The sequence below is a fragment of the Nicotiana sylvestris genome, chromosome 2 (genome assembly GCF_000393655.2).
Source record: "Nicotiana sylvestris chromosome 2, ASM39365v2, whole genome shotgun sequence".
NCBI classification, from domain to species: domain Eukaryota; kingdom Viridiplantae; phylum Streptophyta; class Magnoliopsida; order Solanales; family Solanaceae; genus Nicotiana; species Nicotiana sylvestris.
Genome location: NC_091058.1, coordinates 171,441,385 through 171,458,706, shown reverse-complemented (window position 1 = coordinate 171,458,706; position 17,322 = coordinate 171,441,385). Strand labels below are relative to the sequence as shown.

Here is a 17,322-nt window from a genome sequence, read left to right as displayed (position 1 = left end):
ATCACCACACCTTTGTCATCCCAGTTGCAATCCTTCTTTACCTGCTCAAGCTCATCCTTGGTTATCAAATAAATGTATCGAGACATGGGGTCACATCGGCCTAGAGTCGATACAATTTTTTTAATTTTGAAATCGGATGTTATTTCACACGGCAGGGGAATGCACTCCTCGATGCGAGGTGGCACCACTGGTTTACTTCTGGATGGTCATGATAACGAAGAGGCTTTTTCTTGTTGGGGAACAGTTTTGGATGTTTAAGTCATTGTGGTTCAAGTGAAGAAGAAAATATTGATGATGGAGTAAAGAACAAATTGAGAGAAGTGTGATCTCAGGGACGTTGAAGGAGCTAACAAGATTTGGGAACGAATTGAGAAGTAAAGTTTGCAAAATTGTGAAGTTGGCCTATTTATAGAAGTCACTTAAGCGTATTAAGGAAGCCAAAGGACCGACCATCAGCAGCCTCTAATTAATGACCTTGGAAACTATGCAGACGCGACCTTTCAATCACTTCAGACGCTGACATCACAAGATTGGAATCATGATCGAGACATCGAGGAGATAGAGATTCAAGTCGTTTCTTATCATCTTATTCTAAGAAACGCGGGGACTATCTGTATACGGTCAAAATCATATGCCTCCAACTTATAGGCTCGAGGGTCCGTCCTAAGCCCGAGTCCGAGCGAGGTCGAGTTCGAGCTCGATGGACCAGACTTGAGCTCGAAGACAGAATGCAATGTCCGGAGATAGGAGTACAAGGAAAACCAAACCTGAGTATGCTCGACCCCGAAATTGTATCGTTATAGATTTGTAACAAAGTGAGCTAGATTCCTGCCACGTCCCCAAGGTCGTGGCGCAAATCCTATTGTACGATTCCGTACTAGGTGGTTAGACAGCTGTATCAAGAATATTCCTTAATGTAAATAGAAATATACCTTATTTAGGGTGTCCCTATTATATAAAGGGGACCTCAATCATTTGTAACATCATCTAATCACTGAGCAAAGAATATACTCTCTACTTTTTCGCCTACTGTTCGTTAGAATTGTCCTTAGCTCTACTGTTCTTACTTTACTTTACTTGCCCAATTATTCTTATTGTTCTAAACTCACCTCGAGGTCACTAAGCTCGAGATTACTACTGCTGAGTAACACTGGTTTGATTCATTTATTTCTTTCATTTCTACTTCATATTTCTTGTTTACTAATTGGTATTGAACTAAATCACATATCTTTAAAACCACTAATCAAATTTAATTGTTACTCGTATTTTCGAGGTAAACAGAGTTAAATTGATTTCATAAATGTTAGTAAAAATTGTATAAAATACTATTATTAACGCAGTATGATATTATATAAAACATCACAAATCATACAAAATGTAGGAGAATGACAAAAGTTTTATGTTGATTGTATTTATTCCGTTTTTGGTTGAAAGTATTAACTTAAACCAGTAAACTTTTATATCAAAGTTTTGGTATAACTTATCAAATATAGAAAGTAAAATTGATTATCTAAGTTTTAATCCTGGAATATCCCCATCTTAAGCCAATTAAAAGTAATGTGTTATACCATTCCATATTTATTATCCAAGTTTTAAGAATTCAAATTCATAAAGTATTCAAGTTTAAACTTTGATGTGATACTCTTTTATCAACTTGACGTTTTGATTATTATTATTATTATTATTATTATTATTATTATTATTATTATTATTAAGCGAGGGAGAAAAACAAAAGAATGACGAAAAAAGAGTTATCCTTTGTCATAATAGATTCAAACCTTCTCTCCCTAAAGTGTACTGTACTCTCTCTCTGCATAGTCCATACAAGAAGATTATAATCTACACTGTTCCTTTTGAGTTCATCTTTATGTAGTTTCGAAGCAAAAAAGCAAATCCACTATAAAAAACCCTAGCAAATTCAGATCACCGACGCTGAAAATCTAATCGGAAAAGCATCCAGATGGGGCAGCAGAAGGCGCTGATCTACGCATTTGTGGCACGTGGCAACGTATTATTGTCTGAATATACTGATTTCAGCGGCAACTTTAACTCCATAGCCTTTCAGTGCTTACAGAAACTTCCTGCTTCCAATAACAAGTTCACTTATAACTGTGATGGCCATACCTTCAATTACCTCGTCGATAATGGCTTCAGTGAGTCTCTTAAACATTTTTTTTTTATTGTAGAATATCAGTTGTTTCCATTGATTTTTGCTGTGAATTTAGTTTAAATTAAATGGATCGAAGAAAGTACTTGCTAGTTGTAGGTTTTGTTTTTAATTGAAATATCTGGTTTGCTGAGGTAGCAGGTAAACAGTCGAATAGTCGGGGCCAGATCTATAGTTAAACTTACAGGTTCAACAAAACTAGCAGCATTAGTTCAAACTCTGTATTTGTGTTTTGAAATTTACTTAATATGTTTAATAATCTATCCAGTACCTAGTAAGCAAAAACTATTGTGGTCCAGAACACATAAATTTAAAATCGTAGATCCGCCTTTGAGAATAGTCGAGGGGCGCGCAAGCTAGCCTTGACACCACCGTCATTAAAAAAATTATTAGATTTGGCGGTTGATTCGTGTTTATGATCTTCTGATTGGAGATGTAAAGAGATAAACGCATTTTGATTGTTGGGTTTAACTTAAGTTTAACTTCCAGTTTCTCTATGTGTTTATGTGGTGATAGATATAGAATCTCCTTGATTTCTTGACACCACCGTCATTAAAAAAATTATTAGATTTGGCGGTTGATTCGTGTTTATGATCTTCTGATTGGAGATGTAAAGAGATAAATGCATTTTGATTGTTGGGTTTAACTTAAGTTTAACTTCCAGTTTCTCTATGTGTTTATGTGGTGATAGATATAGAATCTCCTTGATTTCTTTTCAGAATGTTTATTCGTGTTTAGGTGATATTTATTTAGAATATTAAAGAAGAAGTGGCTTGGGAGGTGGGCTTTTGTCTGTAAATTGTTTGTAGTCCACATGATCCTCTTGTCTAAAAGTTTTGTATTTCTATTTTTAATAATATGAACTCGTTATTTTCCTTTCGATGTCATTGTAAAGTTTTGTGATGAGTTGAGATTGTTAGATGAAATGGTAGATTACAGGAATAACATTCTTGCTTCTTTTCTTTTCTCTCTATGGGTATTTTTCTGTGGGCTGAAAATATTCATAATCAAATCTCTATCGTGTATGCTATTAATTAGTTTATTCATAACTATGCTACACAAGTATGAGCAGATTCTAAACCCGCAATCACTGGAAACTCCTGCGTATCTCTTCCCATTATTCTCATACTTGTGACTGCCGTTTTGTACAAATACTTATGACATTTAAATATTTGATATGAATTCATCTTAAACACTTATTTGAAGTACACTTTTTGGTTCTTTATGATATTCTTTCTTTAGGTAAATGAATATCAAGTGGAGATCCTTTTTTTTCTCACGATAAATATTTGCAGCCTTTTAGCAAAAGTATAGCCTCTATTCTCTTCCATAATTTAATGTCGCTAAGTTTATGTTCTATCACTCTTTCTCTTATCACATGGCTCATAAATTTAATACCGCAATAGTTCTCAATTTCGCATAACACTAATATCTGCATTGCTCTTATAAGTTGAAGCAATGTACTCTTTCTCAGTCATTTGGCATCTCCACTCCTTAGTATAACATTTAGTAGCTTGCTTACCCATACCAACCTAACCAAGGCAATTCCAAACCTCTGTAGGAATCCAACATTACCACAAGCTTTTCTAATTCTTATGTTTTTCGTGACATCCTTTACTTTGTTAAACTTAATTCTATGATAGTAGCATGTTATGAATGTTTGTAGATCTCTAAAGTTATCTTCGTTATTTTGATGAGCAATTAATTGTAATGTATCCATCTAAGTTTGATCTACTCTCTTCTTTCAAAACTTTCTGGGAACCATTTTTATTATGCTTAACTTTGTTTAGGTATTACCTCTCTTCTCTCTCAAGCATGCTAGATGTACCTTTCTTTCTCCTCTGTCTACATGCCTTTGATACATGCCATTCAAGGCTTCTCTTGGCCTTTGTTTATGGCCTGCTTAGCTCTTTATTTTCTTATGCTGTTTAAAGGCTTTTGGCAGCTTTCTATATCGTTCTCTTTTTTCTCTAGTAGCTCTTCACCCCCTCTTATCCCACCACCACGGTTCACACAAGTTGAAACGGAGTGAGTAATTCTATTGATTTTTGGATTAATGAGTTCATGTTCAAATTATCTTTTTGAATTTGACTCTCTTAGTCAAACTTCCTTACCGCTTACTCCCACATGCCAAATGATTGTGGGAACCCTTTCCGGCCTAGCATTACATCGGATAAGTAATTTACACCCATTCATTGTGTGAGAACCCTTTTTCTTTTAACTCACTCTCATTCATGTAGTGTTATGATGAACTCCCTTGCTCATTAAGGCTATATCTTGCTGCTGATGTAGCGTGTGCGCATGCAGACATCTCACAACAATTTCAATGTTTAGATAATTCATCATGTTAGACTATTTCCTAGTTTTCAATATTCCGCAATCTTTTTCTTTTATCTGGGTTTAATACTACTAACAAAATTAAAATGGATCGCATTTCCTTTTTCCATTTAAATCTGTTTCCGTCAAAATTTTCCTGTTTTATGTTATTGGATGGAGTAAAAGATGAGTTGTGATTGTCAAGTTTCTTCAATTTCCATTACCCTCCCAATACATCTAGTTCTTTGTGATATCTTTTGTTTCTTTTTCTATCTTCCACATGCTATTTCCCACCACTATGAGATGATGTCAGAGGGAAGTTCAGAAGGTGGTTGTATTTCCCCTTTTTCAGACAAACTTTACAATCTTAATTAGCTTCTTTTAGGCGGTGATGTGAAACAAATGAAGATTTGTTTGAATTACTTCTTAGCAAATGAAAAAAGGACTTTCAAAGTAAAAGAACTAAGTGTGCATTTGAGAGAAGGTTTCGAGATGCATCAAAATGACTTCTCACCTTTTTTTTTGTTAATAAATAAGTTGCAGGAGAAGTATGACTTTCACCTTTTAATGTTCTGCGAAGTGGTTTATGTAATTTCAATTTTAAGAGCTACTGCATCTTGCTATTTCCCGTTTGAAAGTTGGAACATATATTGCAAGAAGAATCTGAGTATTATTCTTTAGAGTTGCTTATTATTCTGCTTTTCTTTTTCACTTTTAAAGCATACCCTATGTCAGCAGCTAGCTGATTAGTGTGCTTACCTCTGTAAGTTTATGTTTCGTCTTACAGCATACTGTGTGGTTGCTGAAGAGTCTGTTGGAAGACAAGTTCCAATTGCCTTTCTGGAGCGTGTTAAGGATGACTTTGTGTCAAAATATGGCGGTGGGAAGGCTGCAACTGCTACTCCTAATAGCCTTAACAAGGAATTCGGGTATTTGAATTTAAAATATTTACTTTAGTGATATATAGTGACAGTTTCAGTTAGGTATGATATTTCTTTTTTTTTTTTTTGCGCAGACCTAAACTAAAGGAGCATATGCACTATTGTGCTGACCATCCTGAGGAGATAAGTAAACTAGCCAAGGTGAAAGCCCAGGTTTCGGAAGTTAAGGGTGTAATGATGGAAAACATTGAGAAGGTATGAGTGTCTTCTAATGCCTAGCTGACATATTGACTGAAATGGAAGTCTGACATTGACTGCCAGCTCTTTTTGTTTTGTTATTCCTAATAATACAAATAAATCATCCGTGCAATCAATGGGACATTGTATTTGCTGAGGTTCCTTTTAGGTGTATACTTCTATGATGGAGTAAGAAATTTAATTTTTGGTTTTAACTGGATCAGCCTGAGAATACTTGCTTTTGAGCTGTATAGTGAACAAGAGGTGGACCTTTTAGCTCTACTGAAGCTTTTATGTACAGTTTTTCATTTTTATATTTACCTGACCTGCAAAAAATGGGGAGATAGGTTATAGGGAAGGGCTTTTCCCCCCAAATTAACAGAGAGGGGAATAGAAAAAAATAGTAATAGAGGAAAAGATATTAAAGATAAGGTTCAACATCTTCCCTTTCATCTGTTTGAATAGCTCTAACAACTCAATATATGGGGTATGATGAGTTATGTTGGATTGCACTTGGAAATAGTTTCTCTTGGCCAGTTCATAAATCTCCATTTTTTTTAGAGAGGCGAGGAAGTTTTGTGACAGTTATGGTGCCTCTTAACGTCATTCATCTATTATTTGTGTTGGGTGTCCGAATAAAGTCTCGTTGGAAGTTGACAAAAGAATTACATATAAGGTGTAGGATACTCTTAGTAGTATAAGGCCTTTTGCTTACATCATTTATTTTTTATTTCTGAATGATGAAAACTAACATGAGCAAAATGGTGTGCCTGTATGGTACTAATTACCATAAGTATAAGAACAAGATGAATGATCTTTTGTTTGTGAAGAAGATTTAATTGTCCCTTTTTGCAACTCATAAAACTATGCTCATGTTTGACGAGGATTGGGAATTCGAGCACCACAAAATCTGTGTATATATAAGGTAATCAATAGAAGATAATTGTTTTACTTATTACTAAATAAAGACGTGTTTTTTAATCACATTGTTAATGAGACATACCAGAACTTTGTATCAAAAGCTTTGAGACAATTTATGCTTCAATGACATGCAATAACAAGTTGTTTTTGCCAAAATAATTGATGACCTTGGAGATATAAGGATCATTTAAATGATTTTCGGGTGTTCTTGATCAATTGTATGGAATGTGTTTAAGTTTGATGATGAGATAAGAGACTTTGTCTTCTTAATACTCTGTTAGATTCTTGAAAAAACTTCCTTGTTTCTTTGGCCAATTCAGCTCCCAGTGGTGTGGTGACATGTAGTATGCCAATACTTTTGGATAAGGAACTGAGGAGAAAGTGCATCCAAAGGTATGAACTAGTGGTTAAGCAAATGGTTGCGAACCATGTGGACGAGGGTTTAAAACTAGCTAAGACAAAAAACACAGGGCGATTTTCTCCCATCTGCTTAAGGCTTGGTAGTCAGAGTTATTTGGTACTTAGGTTGGTGGAAGGTACCAGGTGTGAATTGTCGAAGTACGCGTAAATGCCTCGAACACCACCGTCATTAAAAAGGAATTGCGGAGAAATCTCCGGCCTCATCTTCATTACTTATACAATCAGACGTTTGGTTATTAAATACTGAGGAAGAAGCAAAGTCAAAAGTCAAAATGATAAAAGTAGAAGCATATGGAGGTCCAAGTACAAGAATCTTACATATAATCAAAAAAAGAAAAGGCAAAGCATATCAAGGAGTTCTCTTTAAAGCTAAAAGAGGAGATGAAACAAGAACAGAAAGATGGCGGCAATAAATCGTATATCTACTGATGTTACAACAAGATGATCTTATTTTTGCATATGATGAAAATATTGTTCCCTCTGTTCCAAAAAGGTTGGAACTATTTTGTTATTAGTCCATTCAAAAAGATTGATACATTCCGATATTTCGTTAATGGAAAATTTTTATAGTCATACAAATGCTATGGCTTGTTTAAGACCATAAGTTTCAAAAGTTTTATAGCCATGCAAATGTTATGGCATATTTAAGACCACAAGTTTCAGAAGTCTTCCTCCTTGTATTAAACTTTGTGCCAAGTCAAACTAAGACAAATAAATTGAAGCGGAGGGAGTATTAATGTAGTTTAATGTAAACCAATCGGGTGGCAGATGCTGGTTCTTCGTATCATGTCACGACGAGGAAGAAATTCTTCTCATTTTATGCACCTAAGTGATTTGAAGTATTGATAATAGGTAATGATGGTTTAATTAAGGCAATTGGCATGGCAAATTTTGCTTTGAGACTAATAATAGTTCTAGGCTGTTCTTAAAAATGTCAAGCTTGCTCCCGACGGGAAAGCTTGACATTGATGGTTGTAATATTTTATGTGATGGCTAGTAAAAATTCAATAAAGGTTTACTAATAGTAACAAATCGTCAAATCCCTACATGATGTATGGTTCTTTTTGTAGTGGCTTGGTGAATGTCGTGGAGAGTGATGCATCATGAGAATTATGACATAGAAGGTTGAGTTACATGAGCGAGAAGGGATGTTTGGCTAAGAAGAACTTGCTTTTTGGAGTGAAACAAGCAAAACTAAAGAGATGTGTTTATTGCTTAGCTGAGAAATTATTTCTAACCCGGGACTTCGTTCTTACACCAAAAATCTCTCCTTTTAACTAAGTACACGTGTCGAATTACCAACCAAGTATAATTATGGCCATCAAATTTTGCATGCTTCTCCTTGTATTTTTCAAAACTATCGACGAAGATATAATCTGGTTCGCAGATGAGCAAGAGCAGCAAATCGACCAGTTCCCTGCAGTGACTCTAGTAGGCTTGTTTCTTAGCTCTAAATAGGAAGTAACATGAGAGCTACTATCTTCCATCTCTATTCTTGTCTCGTCGAACCATCAGTTTTGATACAATTTGGCGGGAATGCTTCACTTCTGAGTTATTGGCAGAACCCAAGTACTCTTTTTGGAATTCAGGAGACAACTGTTAGAGAACGCCAAAACAATGCAAGACAAGGTCGCCACGAATAAACTCATTCAAAATTTTACTGATCTATTTGAATCAAGATTCAAGAGGATGAATCAAATTCAAAACTGATACGAACAACAAGTATAATTAACTACGAAATAAATTTGGAGAAGGCGAAATAACCAATCAATAGGAGAACAAAATTTATGTGGAAATCTCTTCAAGCGAAGAATAAAAACCAACAAGATTTCTAACCCATTAAAAACTCTACCACATTAGAAAGGAGTAATAAAAGTCCTCCAAAATTGTCATACAATACCACCCTTCCTCAGTAAAGCCGAGCCCAACTATTATATTGATTACGCCAAACATAGCTTTAGAGGCTCTTACTAGATAGGGTGGAAGAATAGAAGTCATCAATGTCAAACTAGGAGAAACAATAGCAAAACAAGTTAGGAATGAGAAAATACCTAAAATTGAGCTATTGTTTGCCAACTCAAAATCTGCAACTACAGACATCAAAACGCTATCTCCACCATTCAAATCAAAGTACAAGTTGTTAGTAAAAATTTCAGCTTGATTCAATGGTAAAATGAAGCTGGAAATCAGTTTCGAATTGGTCGTGCAGATATTTGCAGCGAAGAGAAAACTATCTTTCTCCACTCTTTTACCTAAAAAGAACGATTGCTCTTCTTTTCAAATATCTCTCTTAAGATCAAACCTAAAATTGGGTCTTTTAGAAGTGATTTAAAACATAAGTAGGCCATAAAGAAGATGTCTTTGTCCAAAACAATTTTTTTATTCACATGGAAAGGAAAAATTCAAAATTCATTATGTCAAGAGTATCTTTGGGTTGATTTGGCCGAACAAAATTGGTATTAGAGGAAGGTTGTAGTAATGTATTGCCATATATATTATAAAAATAGAGCTTATTTCCGTTGTTGAGGCTTGCAAAGAGTTACTATTGATGAAGAGATTTTTTTGGGAGCTAAGATTTGCCTAAGGGGAAGATGTATGCTCTATTATGATAGTCGAAGTAAATTTATTCAAGGTACAATTAACTCTGACAAAACCTTTACACTTCATTGTAGGCCTAAAACATATTAATGTGAGATACCATTGGATTACAGATGTGGTGGATCCGAAATTGCTTGAATATTAGAAGATTCACACAGATGACAATGGTTTTGACATGTTGACTATGCATTTGCCAAAAGTGAAGCTTGAAGCATGTGATTCGATCATCAAACTGCGGTTCATCCACATATTCGAGAGGGAAAAATTGTTGGGTTTTTAGGCTTTACTCTTCTTATGTGACTAAACGATTGTTTTGGATCAAGCCCGTCTTTCTATGGCCCATTAGTGTTTTAAATCATAGGCATAACTTTAGGTCTCATCTTAAGAGAGATTTGAATAGATCAGACGTAAGAGTGCAGTAAAATAGTTTCTTCTCTTGTGGCAGAATTTTCATGCAATCAATTTGGTTGTAATTGCGTTTCTCGATTCATTCACCGCTGGATCAAGTAAAGAGTGTAAAAAGTTAGTTTCTTCTCTTGCTGCAGAATTTCCATTCAATCAACTTGCTTGTAATTGCGTTTCTCGATTCATTCATTGTTGGATCAAGCTGACATATTCACTGGGAGTATCTCAGATCCAGTTGTTGATTTTCTCCCATTCTTCACTTGAGCGTATATGCTAATTTTGAACAGTCGATTGTGTTTGGAGGTCCGTTGCTGCAAATTTTTGAGCCACAACTTGTTGATGTTTTCTCATTCTTCACTTGTTTAGTTATTACTTATTACTATTATTTCTTTTTGTTCGGCACTGATGTTGACCATCTTGGAGTATTTTGTAACTCTGTATTGATATAGTGGAACTTTTCATGGACAGGAGATCTGTTGGTTTTTACTTTTCCCTGTTATAAGTTTTATCACATATATTTTTTGGTGTCTCGTGCGATTGGTTGATGTATCTTTTCCATATTCATTTTGTTTATTATACTTGCTGTTAAGATGTTTGAGTTTTGCTTGTTCTTAAGTGTAGTCTGGTGCACAAAGCATCCTGCATTCACACAGGGTCGGGGGAAGGGCTGCACCCTAAGGGATGTGGTGTAGGCAAACTACCCTAAAGCAAGTATTAGTGGCTGCTTCCACGGCTCGAGCCCGTGACCTATAGTTTTGCTTGTTCCTCTTGGTTCAAATAGATTAGGAAGACTTTGATTGAGTGTTTATTCTGCTGTGCCCTTTTCTTAGCATTATTTTAGTGTTTTCTCTTCTTAGTAGACAAGTATCAAAGCCGAAGATTTGGATGGACATGGAGATGACAAAAGGTAGACATTCTGCTATGCTATTGCCCTTGAAGAGTAAAGAAACAAGTCCAACGAAGTGATTGCGTAATACGAGCCAGTTACTTGTGTCCATCTATGGACTAGTTGCCATTATCTATAGTCTGGAGACACACAAGGAGAAGCATGTTGGCCTTGGTGGCCATATATATACTGTGATACTGTGGGTAGCATGCAATGAATGTTTAGGTAAGCCCATGAATGTTGGTGATGGACCATGTAGTACTTAGTTCGAGGGTGATTTGTTAGGTGTACGAATAAAATTTCACATTGGAAGTTGATAAGGAAAAAAAAAAGTTACATTGAATGTATTTGGGATACTTTTAATGATGTGGGGCCTTTTGTGAAAAACTTGGTGAACTTGGATCAAATCGGATAGCATCAGTCGGTGGTAAGAGTGCCTTTGGAGCGGTTCAGTCCAACAAGTTGATGGTTGATGGTTAATGTTCATAAGATGTAGTCTAGCTGCAATTTATAACCTAATGATCAGTGTTGTCAAAGGCGCGCTTAAGCCCTAAAGCGAGGCTCAAAACACGTTGAGCGCTTCGCCTAGCTTTGTGGGCGCTTTAGTGTTGCATCAAAGCTCTAAGGCATACTTTTCCTTGCCAACGAGTGTAATCCTGAAAAGGCGAGACCTTAAACAATTGATATTTCACTTTATTGTAAATTGTTTTCAATTTCTTTGTCCATATATTTGTTATTCATGCTTATAATGATTGGTCTTGGACTATATGCATATTTTTACTTTTTCTTCCGTTGCGCCTTTTTTCATTAAAGCGCACGCTTTATTTGGGCTTTGCACTTAAAGCCCCAACGGACCTTAGAGCTTTTTTGCGCTTTTCGCCTTTGATAACACTGCTAATGATCATTCAGGAGTTCAACCATTTGGGGCCAGTTTACATTTTAAACTGGATATCTTTTATAATCCCTTCCCCCTCCCCTCAGATAAATATTTATTTTGTTCCCTTTTTTGTCCCTCCCAGGAAAATTTTACCCACATGCAATCTATATCATTTCTAAAGTTGCAGATTTACAAAAATTAAACTTTTATTCTGCTATCTTTCCTTGATGTTTTCAACTGGCTACTATTTCTTCTCACATCTCCATTATCTTCCATATATCTCTTTCCAACTCGATTTAATAACCGACTATCATTTTTTATATAATCTCTTGCAAAAATGCAGGGTAATGCTGCATACGATAGACCCTTGTGGTCCGGCCCTTTCCCGGACCTCGCGCATAGCGGGAGCTTAGTGCACCAGGCTGCCCTTTTTATCATTTTTTATATAGCAAGATTGGATCAAGTTAAGTGGGATGGAGGAATAGTTTTTATTCCCTGGAAATCATCTACATTATTCATTGATGATGAGGATGTCCGAAAGCATGAGTTTGAGAGGTTTATTATATTTGAGTTAGAGATATGTCCAATGTACTTGCCTACCGAAAAACAAATGGAAGATATCAAAGTAGTGGGAAGTTAAGTTATTTATGTCTATTGGAAAATCAATTTTTGATAAAACTGTTCTACTGGAAAATGAATTTATTGATAAAACTGTTCAATTGGAATATATATTTGCCGTCACATATTGATATTACTCTACGTAGGATAGGTCAAATGGATAAGAGGAACTCTTCAGGTGGAAGAATATAATTCACGATTCAATAAATACCATGTTAAGAATGACCGATCTCAACTACTATTCTTTTTCTCTATTCTCAATCTTGATCTTCTTTTTTATGTATTCCATTCTCTGTTCAAGTTTATACATGAGTCTATTCCCTCTATTCTCAATGTTCGTTCTATGTGGTACAATTTTCTCTCTGTTCAAGGATGTTCACAGAGCTGATTCTGTGTAATATTTAAAAAAATTATAGGTTCTTGATCGTGGAGAAAAGATAGAGCTGCTTGTTGATAAGACAGAGAACCTTCACCATCAGGTTTCTCAATCTCTTTATTTTAATGTTTTATCTTTTTGTTCTTTGCAATGATGTATTGGCATTTGTTTCTATGTTATCATTTTCTTTTTCTTCTTTGGGATCTAACTTGGGTTTAACATTACAATTTTTGGATATGCCAGTGTACTTTTGCAAAGTTTTCAGGCAGCAGTAGGAAATTAAATTAGATTCGAATTGTCAAATGAAACAGTTTCCTTGTCATGGAACCAACTTGAAACTTTGTTAAATGCTTTTAGTTGTTTTATAGTTGAGATTGTTTCTTGGCTAGAACTACTCTGATTTGGTTGCAAGTGGATACAACTAGTACCAATATCTGACTTCTAGTTTCTTAGCCAGTGGCACAGGAGTGGAGCATGACTGTTTCTTCATCAAGTCTTTGCCCTTAAAAACTAAGGTTGGGTTATCTGTATAGTCACTACAGTTACTAATTTAGGAACTTGTTTGTTTCGGAAACAGGCACAGGATTTCCGGAATACGGGGACACAAATCAGAAGAAAAATGTGGCTGCAAAACATGAAGGTCAAACTCATAGTATTGGGTATTCTGATTGCTTTGATCCTCATCATAGTTCTCTCAGTTTGTCATGGGTTCAATTGTGGAAAGTGAGCATGTTTTTGTGTTCTAATGCTACATTTGTATGAGAAAAGTTCATGGTATATTGTCATTATTGATGCATTTGATGATATAAATGGCTTTGAAAAGATACAATGTTATATTCTGTATGTATATTAGATGGAAGAATCAACATTTGCATATAGATTGCTTGTGCAAAAGGGTCCCATTTTTGTTTTTGTGTTCTCTTCTTTTTAGCAGTCTTCATCGCTTTTTGCTAAATGATTTACATTAAATTCTTTAACTCTACTTTCGAGCTTAATCGAGTAGGTTTAAGCAAAGCTTTTATTTTTAGTTCGTGTATTTTGTCCAAGTATGAAACGTCCATTTTTTAAGTAAGAAAAGCGATGCAATTTTACTTGTATATTACGTGAATGTGTCAGAGAACACAACAACTTTGAATGAAGATAAAGAAACTTCAATTTGACCCATATTAGATGTACATGCTTCCAACTTTTATTTGTTAAAAATAATTCTAGTTATTCATCTGCCACCTATTTATATGAAAGACTGGACCCCTTGAGTTTCAGTGTTACTTGATTTAGGATCCCAATATATTTTGAATTTCACTCGACTTCCTAATGTGTGAATTTGAGACATTATTTGTCCAGAAATGTATCACAGATAATTCATTATAAGATTAGAGATGGCAAGTGAGAACTTTTTTCCAAGCCTAACATAATTCTCTTTTACAAGGTTCGACGAAAAAATTACTGAGAGCAAAACAACTTGCTTAGCAGACACCAAAATGGGGAAAAAGGAAAAAAGAAAAAAGAAAAAAGAAAAAGAAAGAATGACTCTCATCCTCTCCGAATTTTACCAAGAACCAAGGTAGCTGTCATTTCTAAACTAATGTCCTGCCATGGCTATTTAATACATATCACCCACTAAATGAATGAACGGATGAAGCAACCTTATATATAACTAGTAAATTTACCCGCGCTTCGCGCGGTCATAAAAAATATTTATCAACTTTATGTAATAATTTAAAATATATAAAAATAATAAAAATTAGGATCTTGTAATATTCTCAATATTAAAAAATAGCGGAAACATCAATATAATGTGAGATAACTGGGATATAATTAGAAAAAATTTAATATGATAAATATCTCAAACTTTTATTTCACCACAAACATCTTAGATTCACATAAAGTAGATAGAGCTTTCAATTAGTAGTTAGTTACATTTTTGTAATTTTTAATTTTTCTTATTAGTATGAACCTTTATTATTGACACGAAATTCAAAATAATATGCTAGAGGTAGAATTTATCAGATACATATACTGTCATTTTAACTAAAACTCACAATTAGCTTCTCCTCAGAGAGGTAACATCTGTAATGAAGTTCAAGTATCAATCTTTCTCACTGCAAATGCTTAGTTTACGTTGCATGCTTACTCTTACGGATCATATTGGCTAGGTTGTTTATATCGAGGAATCTAGTGTGTATCTTAATCGATGATTTTTTTTAACATTTATATGAACGAAAAATCAAATTAAAGTCAAAAATATTAAAGGAATAACATAATTAGTGAATATAATCCCAAACAAATAAGTAAAGACAATACCCAACCAAGTCGGAAAAACTGAAACATACCTTATTATAAAAAGAACTTTTACGTACAACCACAAAGGAAAGGCAACACCTTCTTTTAGAAAAAATAATTTGTCAAAAAGAGAGGAGAGTTACATCTAGTAAAGCGCTAATTGGATGGTGTTGTTCGTCTCCGATTGCATCAGACCTCCTGTTTGTATAACATGTATATCCAAGGCCTCAATAGATTTGTAACCCCTTTTTTCAATTATAAATTGTGAATGTTTAGCATTCAATTTTTTTCACTATAAAAGGGTAGTATAGTAACGACAATTCTTGAAACTGATACCGTACATTAAATGGTGGTATTTTAATAGTCATTTGTCATAACTGTAGGTAAATATAATTAAATTATGGTGTAAATGCATGAATATGCTGATTTTTCAGCTAGAAAAACTGAGTTAAGATGGCAAAAATTTGAGAAAAAAGATAAATACCCTTCCTAGCATATGAGAGGTGCCAAGTCAACATTTTTTATCCCACTTTTATATAAATATATAGATAGATAGACTATAGTAAATTATGGACTCTCATCCTCTCTGAAATTTTTTTGGAGTCATTTATCCATCAAAAATATGTGGAAACTATGTGAAAAAGTTAAAAAGAGGAAGGATACTCTTCATACCCTTTCTCTTCCTCTCTCCCCAACTCCCTCCCCCCCTCCATCCTAAACTAAAATAAAGCTTTACTTCAGGATGCTTTGGCTACAATTTTTCTCTATACAATGAGAGTTTCATGTACCGAATTAGTTAATAATCTTTTCCGTAATTTTGCAATTTTAATCTTCACAAAGTGATTAGCATCTGCTATATATATATACGCACAGGCGGGGTCTAAAGCTAAAATTTAATCGAGGCCTTTTTTGAAACAAAACCTTCATATATATTTTTATTTGAAGTCTATTTTTTTCGGTTCATTTTGGGATGTAAAGTTGGTAACAATTTTTTTATAAACCATTTAGTCTTTCCTAAAATATTGTTGATCTTAGGACATAGAACCAAATTCAAGAAGTTGATAACTTACTATCAAAATAATTATTTTATTTTTCAATATTCTTGTTGCAATGCTTGAAGCCGAAGGAAAAAAAATACACAATATAGCTTATTCATATAGTAGTACTTTTCAACTCTTGTTTTTTTTTTTTTTTTATAGAAAATAAGTAATTCTTTTTGCTGAACAATATAGCTTATCGAAAACTTAAACTTTTGCAGAAATCAAGAAAGAGAGTATAAGAATATAGTACGCGTTTTCTGATAAGAAATATAAAAAATGAGATTTGGACTATTAGGTATATCAAAAAAGGGACTCCAAAAGTTTACTACACGTTTTATAGTGAAAAATATTTTTTTAAAAAGAATAATAATAATATAGTTACTTCACTAATAATGTCAATAATAAAACGAAATAACCCCAAACTTTATATTTAGGATAGTGATTCTCTTTTTACAATTTTTTCTCAAACGGTTACATCAGTAACAAACTAAAAATTATTTTTACTTCTTATAAAACATTTCACTTTTCTACTTATATAACTTGAAAATTTATTATTGGTAAAATTAGGCTCCATGTCTCCACCTTTAAGGATTTGTTGTAGGATGGGTATGATCTAACCTACCTTAATAAGATATTTTGGGTTCGGGCCTTAAGGATAATATCTTGTTGGAGTAAATATTCATTTTTATTAGGCTTTATGCAGTGTAGATTCAAATTAATAGGAGCTTCAATGCGAATATCAAACATAACAAAAAATTGAGGCCCCTAAAATTCTGGGACGAAAACCTATTGCTTTAGCTTCTTGACCCTTTGGCCGCCCTGATGGGTGTATACACATTTATATAATACAGGTCAAAATTGACTCGTATTTCATAAAAGAAAATACAAATACAATATGGGGAAAATGTGACATTTCATTTATACTCTCTCCTAATTTTTCCTTTCCCATTTGAGGGGTTTTGAACTTGGAGAGGGGCTTCAAGTCAAGTTTAAAGAAGATTCTCTTGTAGCAATCTGTGGATTATAAATGAGAACGACAGGCAAACTCTACCACATTATTTTTCAATTAAGATTATCAGCCAAACATTTTTTTTGTTTTTAAGCTTAAATAGACCAAAATGACTTTGTGTCTAGTTGAAAATACATCAACATCAAGTATAAATTAAGTTGTTGAATTGACTCACCAAAGAAACTCAATGGTTCAAGAGACAAGGCTATAATACGCACAAATCTTTGTGTTGATTTAGATGCTGATGGATATCGCAAAGAATTTCTTGTCTTTTCTTAAACGGTATTT

General features: G+C 34.2%; 1 protein-coding gene across 2 annotated transcripts; it reads left to right on the top strand.

Annotated features, from left to right (window-relative positions):
• Nucleotides 1–1,738: 1,738 nt before the first annotated feature.
• On the top strand, nt 1,739–13,596 carry LOC104248094 (vesicle-associated membrane protein 721-like). Of its 2 annotated transcripts, XM_070168333.1 has the most exons (6): nt 1,754–2,153; nt 5,271–5,412; nt 5,499–5,619; nt 12,052–12,171; nt 12,743–12,805; nt 13,280–13,596. In XM_070168333.1, exons 1-6 carry the CDS (start codon nt 1,961–1,963, stop codon nt 13,427–13,429), a joined length of 789 nt encoding a protein of 262 aa, XP_070024434.1. In that variant the 5' UTR covers nt 1,754–1,960; the 3' UTR covers nt 13,430–13,596. The 2 variants fall into 2 exon arrangements, with proteins under 2 accessions (XP_009802587.1, XP_070024434.1); XM_009804285.2 differs by lacking the exon at nt 12,052–12,171 and having other exon boundaries at nt 1,739–2,153.
• Nucleotides 13,597–17,322: the final 3,726 nt, after the last annotated feature.